The sequence below is a fragment of the Colletotrichum destructivum genome, chromosome 4 (genome assembly GCF_034447905.1).
Source record: "Colletotrichum destructivum chromosome 4, complete sequence".
Taxonomy (NCBI): domain Eukaryota; kingdom Fungi; phylum Ascomycota; class Sordariomycetes; order Glomerellales; family Glomerellaceae; genus Colletotrichum; species Colletotrichum destructivum.
The window spans coordinates 541,629-553,891 of record NC_085899.1 but is presented as its reverse complement, the minus strand read 5'-3'; the positions used below and the strand labels follow the sequence as shown (position 1 = coordinate 553,891).

The 12,263-nt window shown below is 55.6% G+C and overlaps 4 protein-coding genes across 4 annotated transcripts; 1 reads left to right on the top strand and 3 right to left on the bottom strand.

Moving 5' to 3' along the window:
• Nucleotides 1-186: 186 nt before the first annotated feature.
• On the bottom strand, nt 187-666 carry CDEST_06069 (Putative L-Aspartase, argininosuccinate lyase). Its single transcript, XM_062922228.1, has one exon. The coding sequence runs from the start codon at nt 637-639 to the stop codon at nt 322-324; it is 318 nt and encodes a 105-aa protein (XP_062778279.1). The 5' UTR covers nt 640-666; the 3' UTR covers nt 187-321.
• Nucleotide 667: 1 nt separating this feature from the next.
• Nucleotides 668-1,696, bottom strand: CDEST_06068 (Putative L-Aspartase, argininosuccinate lyase, fumarate lyase). Its single transcript, XM_062922227.1, has 2 exons — nt 1,521-1,696; nt 668-1,458 (listed from the first exon to the last, which is right to left on the bottom strand). Exon 2 carries the CDS (start codon nt 1,090-1,092, stop codon nt 763-765), a length of 330 nt encoding a protein of 109 aa, XP_062778278.1. The 5' UTR covers nt 1,093-1,458; nt 1,521-1,696; the 3' UTR covers nt 668-762.
• Nucleotides 1,697-2,372: 676 nt separating this feature from the next.
• On the top strand, nt 2,373-3,154 carry CDEST_06067 (Putative VPS4-associated protein; the record flags this gene model as incomplete). Its single annotated transcript, XM_062922226.1, has 4 exons — nt 2,373-2,483; nt 2,538-2,813; nt 2,908-2,969; nt 3,025-3,154. The coding sequence occupies 4 exons, from the start codon at nt 2,373-2,375 to the stop codon at nt 3,152-3,154; spliced, it is 579 nt and encodes a 192-aa protein (XP_062778277.1).
• A 5,416-nt stretch (nt 3,155-8,570) lies between these two features.
• Nucleotides 8,571-11,027, bottom strand: CDEST_06066 (Putative glycoside hydrolase, family 3, glycoside hydrolase family 3 domain, immunoglobulin; the record flags this gene model as incomplete). Its single annotated transcript, XM_062922225.1, has 2 exons — nt 8,571-10,838; nt 10,875-11,027. The coding sequence occupies 2 exons, from the start codon at nt 11,025-11,027 to the stop codon at nt 8,571-8,573; spliced, it is 2,421 nt and encodes an 806-aa protein (XP_062778276.1).
• Nucleotides 11,028-12,263: the final 1,236 nt, after the last annotated feature.

Sequence of the window (12,263 nt, the reverse complement as noted above, 5' to 3'; positions counted from 1 at the left end):
ATCATAGCGGTGCGTTGCGCGCAGCGCCTACTCGGGACTTACATAAGTCGGCACAAGTACCTCGACAGACGTTTTGCTCATGTAGGTACTTGAAGCAAACGGTGTAAATGGAAGTGCCTACCCCTTTTTGTCGAATTTGCCGCCATCCTTCCCGCCCACCTCGAATCGAATCGAATTGGCCTCCCCAATGGACAACAAAGAAAATCACCGACATACGTTGTATTATTCACCTTTTCGGGCCTTGTTGTCCCAAGTCTACCGCATTTTTGGTTCCCCCCCTTTTTCCCTTTGCTAATTCCACAAATGCGGCCTGATATCTACTCAGAACTCGCTCCCATTAACCATATAGAACAGAACCCGTGATTGGCCGGGAGGCCCTAAATCATAACCGTTATGTCTTGCGCTGTTCTTGTCTTTTCTCTCCTCTCCAGAATAGACCCAGGTTATTCCAGGAAAGCCCGCAGAACGGCAATCTGCTCGAGGACGCTCATTAACCGTTTTCAGCTGCTCGTAGCTGAGGTCGTTCATCGGGATGTCCGTCTTTTCCGAAAGGGCTACGCAGCGGTCCGAGATGTGGTGCGTCTCGCGGAACGGAACGCCCTTGCGGACGATGTAGTAGGCAACGTCGGTGGCGAGCATGAAGGGGTCGAGCGCCGCCTACATCTCCTCGGTCTGCGTGTCCAGTGTCGCGAGGACGCCCTCGGCGATCTGGATGCTGTCGCTGACCGTCATCCAGGCTGTCGGGGTTCTTCTTCTGGGGCATCAACGAGCTGCCAGTGGAGTAGGCGTCGGCGAGGCGCGCCAAACCGAACTCGCGGGAGGAGTAGTCAGGTCCTTGGGCCAGCCAGAGATGTGCTGCATGAGGATGAAGCCCCACTGCAGCGTCTCGGTGACGAAATCGCGGTCGGCAACATCGGCCATCGAATTCCAGAGTAGGCCATCGAAGCCAAGCTCCGCCGATATGGCCTCGCGGTCGATGATGAAGGGATTGCCGGCCAGGGCACCGAACCCCAGGGGCTTACGGCTGACCCGGTTGAAGACCTCGCGGAGGCGCTCGAGGTCGTTGGCGAAGGCCATGGCGCACGAGAGCATCCAGTGGTTTCAGCGGACTGTCTGCGCGCGCTGGAGGTGGACATAGCCATGCATGATGTAGTCGATCTCCATCTCGGCGCGAGTGGCCGTGGACTTGAGGAAGCTGATCAGTTGGCCCTCAAGCTTGATGGGCTCGTCGTGGGAGCCATACCCTCATCGCCCTGGACGAGGTTGAATGCGCCAGCCTCCCACTCCTTCTCGACCTCACAAAGGCCCTCTCGATCTCCTCGAACTTGTATTGGGTCAGGATGCCGCTGGTTTAGTTTGCGCGGGCGAAAGCGATGCTGCCCAGGATGTCCTGCTTGTGGAGGAGCTTGTCAAAGTGAATGCTCTCGTTGTACTGCTACATGAGGGGGTTGAGGCCGCCTTTGGTTCGGTCAGTCATGAGCTTAGGAAACAGGCCATCGACACAGTCGGGATACCCGTACCAGTGAAGCGACCTCCCCACAGCTTGTTCTACGGCGGCTTTGAGTTTGAGGCCATCGTGATGGCGTTTCTGGGTGGGAAAGCGGAGGTAGACGAGGATCCAAAGGATCGAAGAGGACATCCAACCACAGTATATGAGACGATTTGGGAGGATTGAGACAGAGGAAGGAGTAGCAGAAAATGAATGAACGACTCAGTTGGATGGATGTCTAGGACCGCTTGCGAGATACTATCTTAAGAGGAGGGGGATTGGAATAGTGCGTTGCAAGGTTCTTGACTCATCTATTGCAATACCCGCAAAAACTAAAAACCATCGGAGCTCAAGCCGACGCACTGAAGCACTGAAGCGACAGACTGACACTCAGCCTTGTCTTATCTGCTGCATATCATATCTTATCGCAAGCTGTTGGAGCTTTGACCACCGTGCCTCGCTTCAGGGGACCAGACCTCTTTCCCCTGAAGGCCCCCCGACGTCACAGTGGAGGATGCGCCCCAATTTCCGTACCCATTGGCTTATCACGTCGGTTCCAATGTCTTCCACCCCGCGATTCCCACCGCCGGTCCGTCACTCGGGCGCTTTGGCCTTAGCGAACGGAACGGGGCATTTCCTGCCCCACGTCGCTGTTTGTCACCACCGTCTTACCTTATCCGTCCTCCCCAACATCGCGAACCAACTTCTCCTGTTCCACGTTCGACTCCTGCCGACGCCATTCCGCCTCCTGGTGTCGGTGACGAGAAAGAGGGAGAGAGAGAGAGAGAGAGAGAGAGACAGACCCGCCCTCTCTGCCTGCCGAGGCCTTGCGCCCCGCGTCGAGCTTGAACACATCCGCGAAATTTACCCCTGTGCCGACACCATGTCCTTCGCCAACATCTACACGCACCGCAAAGTTGCCGAGACGGCGGCCAAGGGCTGCGATGTATGCTATCGCGCCACAAGTAGCGTGCTTGTGGCACCCGAAAACAAGGTAAAGAGGACGAGTTGCTTCCACACGTCCAGGGCCATCTGACGCAATTACCAGGACTTCTTCTACGTATGCCCCAGCCATTTGAAGGACAAGAACTTCTGTTCCCCCATCATCGACAAAGAGGCCGTCGAGGCGAAGAAAAAGAAGGAGCTGGAAGAAGAGGTTGAGCGCGTCAAGAAGGAATACGAAGAGAAGCAGAGAAAGAAGAAGGAGAAGGAGGACAAGGAGAAGGCCGAGGACAAGGACAAAAGCAAAGACAAGGAAAAAGATAAGGATGACAAGAAGACGGATGACGAGAAGAAAGGCAGCGATGCCAAATCCCCAGAGAAGGTGAGCTTTGCAAGCCTCTACTAGGTCTTTGATCAGGCGCCGCCGCCGCAACTGCGTAGAACGAGCCGCAAGGCCACGACTGACAAGCTCATAGGACGGTGTCGAGACACCTACCCCATCCGCAGAGGAGGAGCCCCGCGTTTTTGCGCTTCATAAGTAAGCAATCCACTGGCATTTTTAACTCTCTCCCAGACTAAGTGGGATAACACAGGAACTTCTACGGTATTCGAATCGAGAAGAAACGGCAGATAGAGCTTGCCAGGAGAAACCGAGAACGACTCCAACAGCCCAACCTGTTTCCGTCCGTCCCGAAAGGTACACCAGGCGCACCTGGTAGCTGAAATGTATCTCCAATGCTGAAACTACCGTATTCTTTCGATTGGAGCAGCGCTGGTGGCCTTTCACGAGGACATCGCCAATACCACCGCTCTGCAGTCCATCTCAGAACATCAAACCTCACAAAACCAAACACCTGACCATGCCAGCCACCTCAAGGACCGCCTTCTCATATATATCATTGTCAAGATCCCACAATCATTGCCAGGACAAGGCTTCGAAAACCGACGAAGCCTCCGTTCAAATCGGGCGTGTTGCATTAGTTGACTTCGTTTCGAATCAATACCGGGTCTCATCCGCCATTGTGTGAACGACAACTTCGACAACGCACTCCATCACCCATTCTTGAACATCTATCACCCATCTTTGAACGCTCATCCCGGTCTAGCACTCTAATTGGCTACCTTACGCCTGCATTAGGGCTCACTGCCTCTGTGTGCTATGGCCTACGCTTCTGTGCATACTTAGACGACCTGCAGTAGCCCTAGTGGGCTGTTGGCGTGTTGCTGTTGCGGTTGCCGGAGCATAAGCTGCCGTCCAAGATGCAGCTTCGCCAGAATCCTTGTCGATGATCACGGGCGTGCGTCTATCATTTGGCGACTCGCCACCAGCCGGCCAGGCCAGGCCAGGCCAGTCATCGTTCAAGAGATCCGGGGCCTCGATCTAGCACGTATGCCGCTCACAAGTCCCAAGTAGCGTCCCGGGAGGAAACCACCATCGGCCGCATTGCAGTAGTTAGCATGCGCTGAAAACTCTTCGACATGTAACCCTTGAATATCACATATCACCTCGCTTCCCGGCTGTTTCTCTCGGGTGCATGGTTCCACGGATTGCGCATATCCTCCACGACGCCACAAAGAGCACGGAATCCTAGTCTTCGCAAACGCCCCCCCTTTCCAGTTTGGTGTCATCTCTCGTCTTGGACAGCGTCAACTCTTCAGCCTCCTGTTGTGTGACCAAAGAGCTTTCCACAAGGCCGGTGGCGATCTCCTCTCCTGGCTTTCGGCGCCTGTCGCTCTCGCCATGTACACCCAGACTACTGTCGGCTCACCAGATCTAGCCTTCCGGCATGCCAATACACAATCAGTGCAGGTTCCTACTGATCCCCAGTCCTGTCCTTTCTTCCACTCATGTCCCTTGTCAGGCTTAGTGCTTACATGCGTCTGCCATGCTTACGCTACCGGGCAACGCCTGCAAGTGCGCCCTCTCTCTAACTAGCCAGCAAATCAAACCACTCTGCCGCCCGCAGTCCGTACTAGATTGAGATGGCCAAGAGCGAGTTCGCAGAAGAAATATGATCAATCTCCAAAATGGCGTTATGTAGGAGGAAACCCCACTACAATACAGCAGCATCACACCACACAGGTTTGCGCGAGCTTCGTGGCGGATGAAACCCTGTCTTAACATCGCTTTATGCAGGCGGCGGACGTGAGAGCGGCACCTTCGGTCTTTGGGAATTCCGCGTCATCCCACTGTCAGTTCCCCAACATCGATCCGTCGGGAAGGGACTCGACCAGCTAAACCAAGCTAAGCATTTTTCGAGAACCTGGGCTCGGCAGGGTAAACATAGCCGTCATTGCTGGTCAGGATCGAGCTCAACGCGGCCGTCAGCACACCTGCACAAGACCGAAGGCTCATACGACCCGTGGCATGCGAGTCTCGTCCGGAGGGAGTTTAGGGCTGACGAACGCCTGCTGGATATGGGTGCTACCCGATGGCAATCGGGTGACGATCAATCGACACGCTTGGGTGAGCGCTACTGCGAGGTGTTCCATTCATAGCAGTCTGTCCTGGTGGCTGGCGTAAGGTAGAGACCGCAGTCGCAACAAAACCCATCACGGCATTGATTTCTTTGACATTGGCCTCCACATTACTACCCTCTGCTCAGGTGTCGTCAGAGATGTGAAAAAGGATTGCCTAGGCCTCGTCAATGTATCGGCGGATACATTGTAAACAACACCGAGCGGCCAACAGGGTTAGTCAGAAGGTCATCCAGTAACAAACATAATCAGTACCAGTTTAGGCCATGACGGAAGCTAAATTTCTCAAAGACGCCTTGCCAACTCTTGGAGCGGGTAGTCAACTCGAGGGAAGGACCAGGCAATCCAACGTCAAGTAACTCAATTTTCGGTGCTGTAGACCCGAACTCCTTGCTGCGGCAGCTTGGTGGTAAATGCCGCAGCAAGGACGAACACACATGGAGTTTTCTTCTGGATTAGGCAGTGTGAATGACAAGTCAACAAGCATCAAGATTGAGTTGCCCGGGCTCTGCCTCGCGCGGCCGACGCTGGGTTACGGCGGATGCTGACATTGTCAGGGGTGTATCTCTCGAATTGGGACTGCGCCGGCAGAAGAACCAACATCCATGATTCATGCGAGGATACCACGTCCGACACCCGAGTCGCTGAATCCATTCGAGCGGACCGAGATCGAACCTGGATGTTAAGGAAAACCTGGCCAGTGCTGAAAGCGGCCGGTTTGGTGTGGAGTGGTGTGGTGTGGTATCTATCGACCTGTTCTGAGGCGTAGACAAAAGCGGGCACAACTTCATTCACCCTTGCGTCAGGGAGCCTGGTAAGCTTGCACAGAATCGTTGGTATCATCACTCATCACAAAAGAACTGTACCTGGACACTTCAAATTCCCCAAAGGGAAAGGCAAGTGTAGCAAGACTTTCTGAGTGAGCATTTACTCAATCTCAACCTCGGCGTCTGCAGTATTCCCAATGAGGCTTGAAAAGTACGCTGTCAGGCTCACTTCAGACGAACAGTCACGTCAGGCTGTCGGTAGCAATCGCTTACGCTCTGGCTGATGAGGCCGATTAGACGGCGACAGCCTGCCGCCTTACAGGTTGGCCGATGTGCCGGCGGGCGCGGTCTCTAGGGGCTGCCTGTGTGGCTCTCATACCTCGGTCGAGTCCCAAGAACCTTGCTCAAGAATTTGGGGAGGCCTTTCTTCTTACTAAGAAAATCCAACCGTCTCTTCATCAGTAAGACTCTAGCCAAGCAGACTTCAGCGGCGCCACAATGCGGAGCAAGACCACTTATAGACAACATGCCGACCAGCCGAGCCATCGACCTCCACCCCTCGGACGGAGATCATCATGATGATCCAAAGGAGAATCCAATCCCACTCGACGGGGCCTGTCAAAAGATGGCGGGAGCACGGTGCCCCTCTCCTCTATCTGGCCCCCTTCCGCTCCCCGTACCCAGCTGATGCATGGGCTGCCTAACAGGCTTGTTGAGGATGGAGGCTATCTTGATGATGGACATGCCGTGGGAGGTGGTGTCGCTTTAGCGTTGTCCGGTCAAACGCCAGTGGTGTATATCAAGTCAGCTATCTCGCGCCTCGGGCGTGAGAGTAGTATATTCATCCTGCGCCATGGTATGGAGGGGCGGGTGACGGGTCTGAGTCGTGGCATAGGGGTAGCTTGACGAAGGAATATCTTCCCTGGAGGTTGGTCATTGCGTGTCCGTTCGACCGCACATGCCGGCTCACCTTGCACTATTTCGAGATGATCATCATCATTGCCAAGGCCGGGGTTAGTGAAGCAGACACATGGGAAAAAGTTTAGAAAAGTTTGAAGAGGGGTGTTGTTGCTGTTGACTGAGTGAGTGCCTTGGTGCCGGCGACGTTGTGACCCCTGCCCCATTGGCTCTTCAAGATCTAATGGGTCTTCATCCTCGACGGAGGGCTCGGTCGTGTGAACAACTCGAAACGCGCGAGATGCTGACGGCAGCCAGCCAGCCAGCCAGCCCACTTCCGACTTTGCATATGCGGTGCCTCCTGATGTACGAGTTGGCAGGAAACTGCATGGTGCTCCCGCTCGTGGGAGAAAGCCTCCTTCCCCTTTCTTCTAGCGAGCTGTCGGCATTGATTGGTCGCATCGGACTTGTGGGATGGGGGCGTCATCAGTAGGACGAAAGGAGGGAGGGGGTTGTCATCTATGGGTGTTTGACACCGGGGAAATCATCATCCATGTGCCGCCGGCGACGGGTGTGGGAGGGCTGAGAGGTGGGCAGGCCTCTTCCGGCGATCACGCACATGGCCATCACCAGGCTTGGCTGGCGATTGTTATGCCTCCTTCTGTCTGTCTCGTCAGCAACGATAATCAAGGAGTGTGGTGTGGGAAGGGGGTTGATTTATCTTCCGCTGCGATCCCATGTCAGACCCATCTGTAAGCTAAGAAGGCAGTGGAAATCTGAAAGCCTGCAGATTCTCATAGCCCATCGTGACGCGGCCGGGAGGGGTGGTTGAATCGACAGCTTTGACATAAGGCTTTGTTGTGCAGACTAATGCTGTGAGATAGAGATAAGGGAAAGGGATCGGTGTTGATGACCGGCGTGTATACATGGGCCCTCGAGCCTAGAGCGCTGACTGTCAAGTACATTGGGGTTGCACAACTTACCATGTACCTCGCAGCTGGGCGGCCGTAGGATGGAAGATCATGAGGGGAGGGGAGGGGGGGTTGCTTGATAAGAGGGGGAGCAAGTGATATTACGTGAGAACCTTATTCACTCGCGCGTCAGCCGGCCAGTCAGCCACAGACACTCCCTCGAGAGATGAAGCGAAAGTCGATTTGCGGGAGCTGTTCATGTGACGGGGATTTTTGATAGCCGGGCCTGGATACTCTTGTTGGTATTAGTGGAAGAGTTGTGGCTGCTGACCAGGGTGAGCTGCTTCATGATGTTGGGCGGGTTTAGCGTGATTGCAGCATCATCAACAAGCTTCTTGTAAGATGTGCCGCGTAATCCAATAACATCCAAGATTACGGTTAGCCTCATGCAGCTCTTCGTTGAGAGATACATGATGCAGCTCAAGATGTGGGAGAGGATGGGAGCTCCTTGGAGTTGACTTGGGAATCGGGCTGTGATAGCTCGTGAGTGGAGCGATTTGGATCGGGGACTAAAGCTGGTTTTCAAGCCAAAAATGCACTGGTGTATCCGGCCGCTGATGATTCTGACTAGGATAATGAGAACATGTTTTATGAGAGTTCTTTTCAACAGCGGCAGAAACCTGGTTGACACTTCGGCGCAAACTCCCATAGGGGCCTTCAAATAGCGAAACCATGTGCTTAATGTGGAAGAGCCCCTAAAATCGACAATGACGACATTAGAAACTAGATAACTTTGAAGTTAGCCCTGGGGCCGTAGTTCCAGTTATATAGACTGTTTTGTCGTATTCGTTCAGATGCTTTGGGTCTTTATTGCAAACAACCAGTTGGTAACCCTATGTGGGTTTCTGAACATCTGCTGTGCTTCTCTCCGTCTGCAGTTCCAGATTATGGAACCCCGTGGGATGTGATATAGATCTTTGATAACCTAAACTTCGGTCTCATCTAGTTGATTGCTCCGTAACAGTGCTCAAAAAGTACGAGATCTGTACTCTATGCATAATACAAGTCAACATTCCTCAGGGTTGATCAAGAAATCTTCAACGTCGTCTGTGCCCTGAAGTCTCGGCTGCTCGCGCCGACGTACAGGGTGTACTCTCCGCCCTCGACCTTCCATTCCTGCCCGGCAACGTCCCAGACGCTCAGGTCTCTCCGTCTCAGCGGGAATGCGACATCCGCGCTCTCCCCGGGCTGGATCGTGACCTTTGCGAATCCTCGGAGCTGTCTGACCGGCTCTCCGGCCGCGTCAGGGAACGAGACGTACAGCTGGGCGACCTCGGCACCAGCAACCGAGCCGGTGTTTGAAATGCTGGTCGACACGGTGGCGACGACTTCCCATAGATCCTCCCGTCCACCGATAGACCGGTCCCCCATGGCGAATCCGCTGGTGAGCTTAGCAGAGACCTCGACCTCGACGGCGGACGAGTAGTTAAAGGTCGTGTATGACAGGCCGTACCCGAACTCGTACCGGGGCGTGACGTTGTAGTAGTCAAAGTACTTGTAGTCGATGTAGTTACCGTCCGAGAAGTCGAGGTCCAGCTCGGTGGCGCTGATGACGGTCTCCGGGTTGTAGTCGCTCTCGTTCCGGGCGATGGTGTGCACCAGCCTGCCCGACGGGTTGACGGCGCCGAAGAGGACATCGTCGATGGCGTTGCCCGACTCCTGGCCTAGCGCACCGGCGTACAGCACGCCCGTAACGTTGTCGTGCTCGATCCAGGCGTCCAGCAGGCGTGGGCCGACGGTGTTGACCACGACGACGGTATTGTCGCAGACCCCCGCCACGGTCTCTACCAGAGCGTCCTGCTCAGCGTTGCGGAGCTCGTCACGATCGGCGCCCTCGCCGCCCCAGGCGTTGAGGAAGACGACGCAGGCGTCCGAGTCGGCGGCCACGCCCGTCGTGGACTCGGTCAGCTCCGTGCCGGAGCCGGACATGCCGCTAAAGGTCGTCTCGACGGTGTCGTTGAGCCACCAGCGGAGCATGAAGCCTTCCCGGGCGGCCCGCTCGTTGAAGAGTTGCAGGGGCGTCGTGAGGTGGGAGAGCGAGCCCATGGCGGACCCGCCGACGACGGCCATGTGGCCCTGCATGGTCGACGGCTCGCCGTCGTAGACGCCCAGGGCCGTGTTGGCGCCAACGTACCGCGGGCCGGCGTGGTATCCGAAGATGCTGACGCTGGTCCTGTTGATCAGGGGCAGCGCGCCGTTCGTGTTCTTGAGCAGGGCGATGGACTCGGCGGCGTAGCGTCTCGCCATGGCGCTGTGGTTGCCGCGGTTGTCGACGCGGTCCGTGGCGCCGGCGAGGCTTGGGTATCCGTCGTCCTGGCCCAGGTGGAAGTAGCCCATCATGTTGCGGATGACCATGTCGTCGAGCCGGTCGGCGGTGAAGCTGCCGTTAGCGAGGCCCGCGCCGAGCGTCGTGTTGGACCAGTACTGGGCGGAAGAGAGGTCCATGCCAGCGTTGGCGGCGTTGATGCCTGTCTTCTGGGCGCTGACGTCGGCGGATACGATGCCCGGGAAGCCGAGCTCGACCTTGAGGTACTTGGCGAGGAGATCCTGGCTCTCGCACGAGTAGGTGCCGTTGACCTTGTTCATGGCGCACATGGCGCCGCCCATGCCGTTGTAAATGGTGTCGTAGAAGGGCCACAGGTACGTCTCGTGGAAGGTCTTGTCGTCGATCGTCACGCTGTAGGAGCCCGAGGTATCCGAGGAGGTCGTCCCGTTGGCCGTGCTGTTGGTAAGGGTGTTGGTTGACTGGCGTGTAGTCAGAGTCATGTTGCCTCCGGATCCTCCGTCAGGGGGGGCGCCGCCGGCTCCTCCTCCCCCCATACCACCTCCTGAGCCGGTGCCCATCCGGTTGGTTTCCTGTTCGTTGAGGATGAAGTGCTTGGCGCTGGCGATGACACCGGCAGACGACATTCCCTTGACGACTGACCCGGCCATGATGCCGGCCTGGTAGCTATCAACGCCGTACGTCTCGCCAGATCGGCCGCCCCAGGCGGAGCGTCCCAGAGGCTCCAAGGTTGGCCCGTACGCCATGTTGATGCCCTTGCCCTTGAACTCTTCCCCCACACCTTGGCCTTGCCCCTGAGCGGCGGCCGTGTCCCAGGTCATGGCCATCGCAAGGCCAGCAGGCCACGTCGTAACGTAGAAGTAGGTGAGAGGGTTCGTGGCCGAGTCGAGGTTGTGCAGAGCGGTCCAGTTGCCGCCATCGCCGCCGGCCACGATGGAGATCTTTTCTTCAGTGGTCAGGGTAGCCAATAGTGCTGTTGCCTTATCGTAGGCATCCTGCCACGTTCCGAGCTTGACTGTTTAGGGACACAGTTAGGGAATGCCGACTATATGAAATTGATGCGAAGGTGAAATGAAGGGAAACTTGCTCGTTCCTGAGCTCAGGAGCTGCTCGGTGTAATTGGCCGAAACATCTTGAGCCAAGGTGCCAGTCACAAAAGTGAGTATGGCTAAAGTCCAAGATTTCAAAGACCCGTACATGATGAAAGTAAAGGAGAAACCCAAATGAAGAAAATGGCGAAAAAATAAAGGTTGGGTAACCAATATGGTTGTATTTAACGAATGCGAGTAGAGAGAAGGAAGAGGCCGGGGATCTAGGGTCTGCGTTCCTACAGACCACCGTGGAGTGATATCCATCAACGTCGTTTGTTCAGGCCATCTTCTTGTATCTACTATGCTCACAGTTTAGGGTCCCCATAGTTGGGTCTTGCCGCATGGTGAGATCAAGAGACACGCATGCAAAGGCAAAATGTAGTGATGAGCTGACGACGATAAGCCATGCCCACTGCCCCGTTCCGGGCATTGGGACATGTCCCGTAAGTCCGCAGCAGGTACGGGATACGAGGCCATGTGTGTAGCTTCCGTCCTGAGCGGAGATTGCCCACTTGGTTGAAACGGTGAGGACAGCTGGGGTGGTGGACATTTGCGAATCCGGGCATAGGACGACGACTGATATCAGCCATTAAGTCGGGCTCCATCCAGGCTCCGAGAGGACGCGGCCTCGCAAAAGTAGCATATATCCCGTTTCAAGCAAGCAGAGAGCTCTCTACCGGTCAAGATGATAAAAACAACGCACTCTTCCAAGATGGGTCTAATGCCCCCACACCAAAACGAGAGAGTAGCGACGGAGGATACAACATTCTAATTGTGGATTCCCCAAACCTGCCCACATCGATATGTAGGACCCCGTGTCATCCCAGTCGCGGAAACAAACCCCCCCTTAGGACCTTGATTCGTTGAAACCGGAGTACTACGGGTTTGCGGTCCCAACTACCGGGTTGTCAGGGTTGTGGGTGAAGTTGTGAACCCGATGCCGGCAGTTGGGCGGGGTTGAGAACCGCGTGTCGGATGCTTGCCGATGATCCAACGCACCCAGTGAGTGTTCCTTGCTGACGGAGAAGCGGCACCGCAGGATGAGATGAACAGGTGCAAAAGTCGAAACGAACATACCCACGGCCACGTGTTCGGAGTTGAAAAGGGGAAGATTGGCGTTGGTGGACGGCTGCCGGGGGTTACGAAGCAAAAAGCTTCGCCGAAGCCGACACTCTCGGACTTTGACTGCCAATCATCAAAAGGTCATGGGATGGCCCCTTTTTATTGCCGCAGATTTCCGGGTCACCGGCACTCTGTGGACTAGGATTCGGGCGAATTGCGTCGTCAAGACGATGGCGGGGCATGCATACCCATCTACGTGCCGAGTTTTGTCTTATACGAACA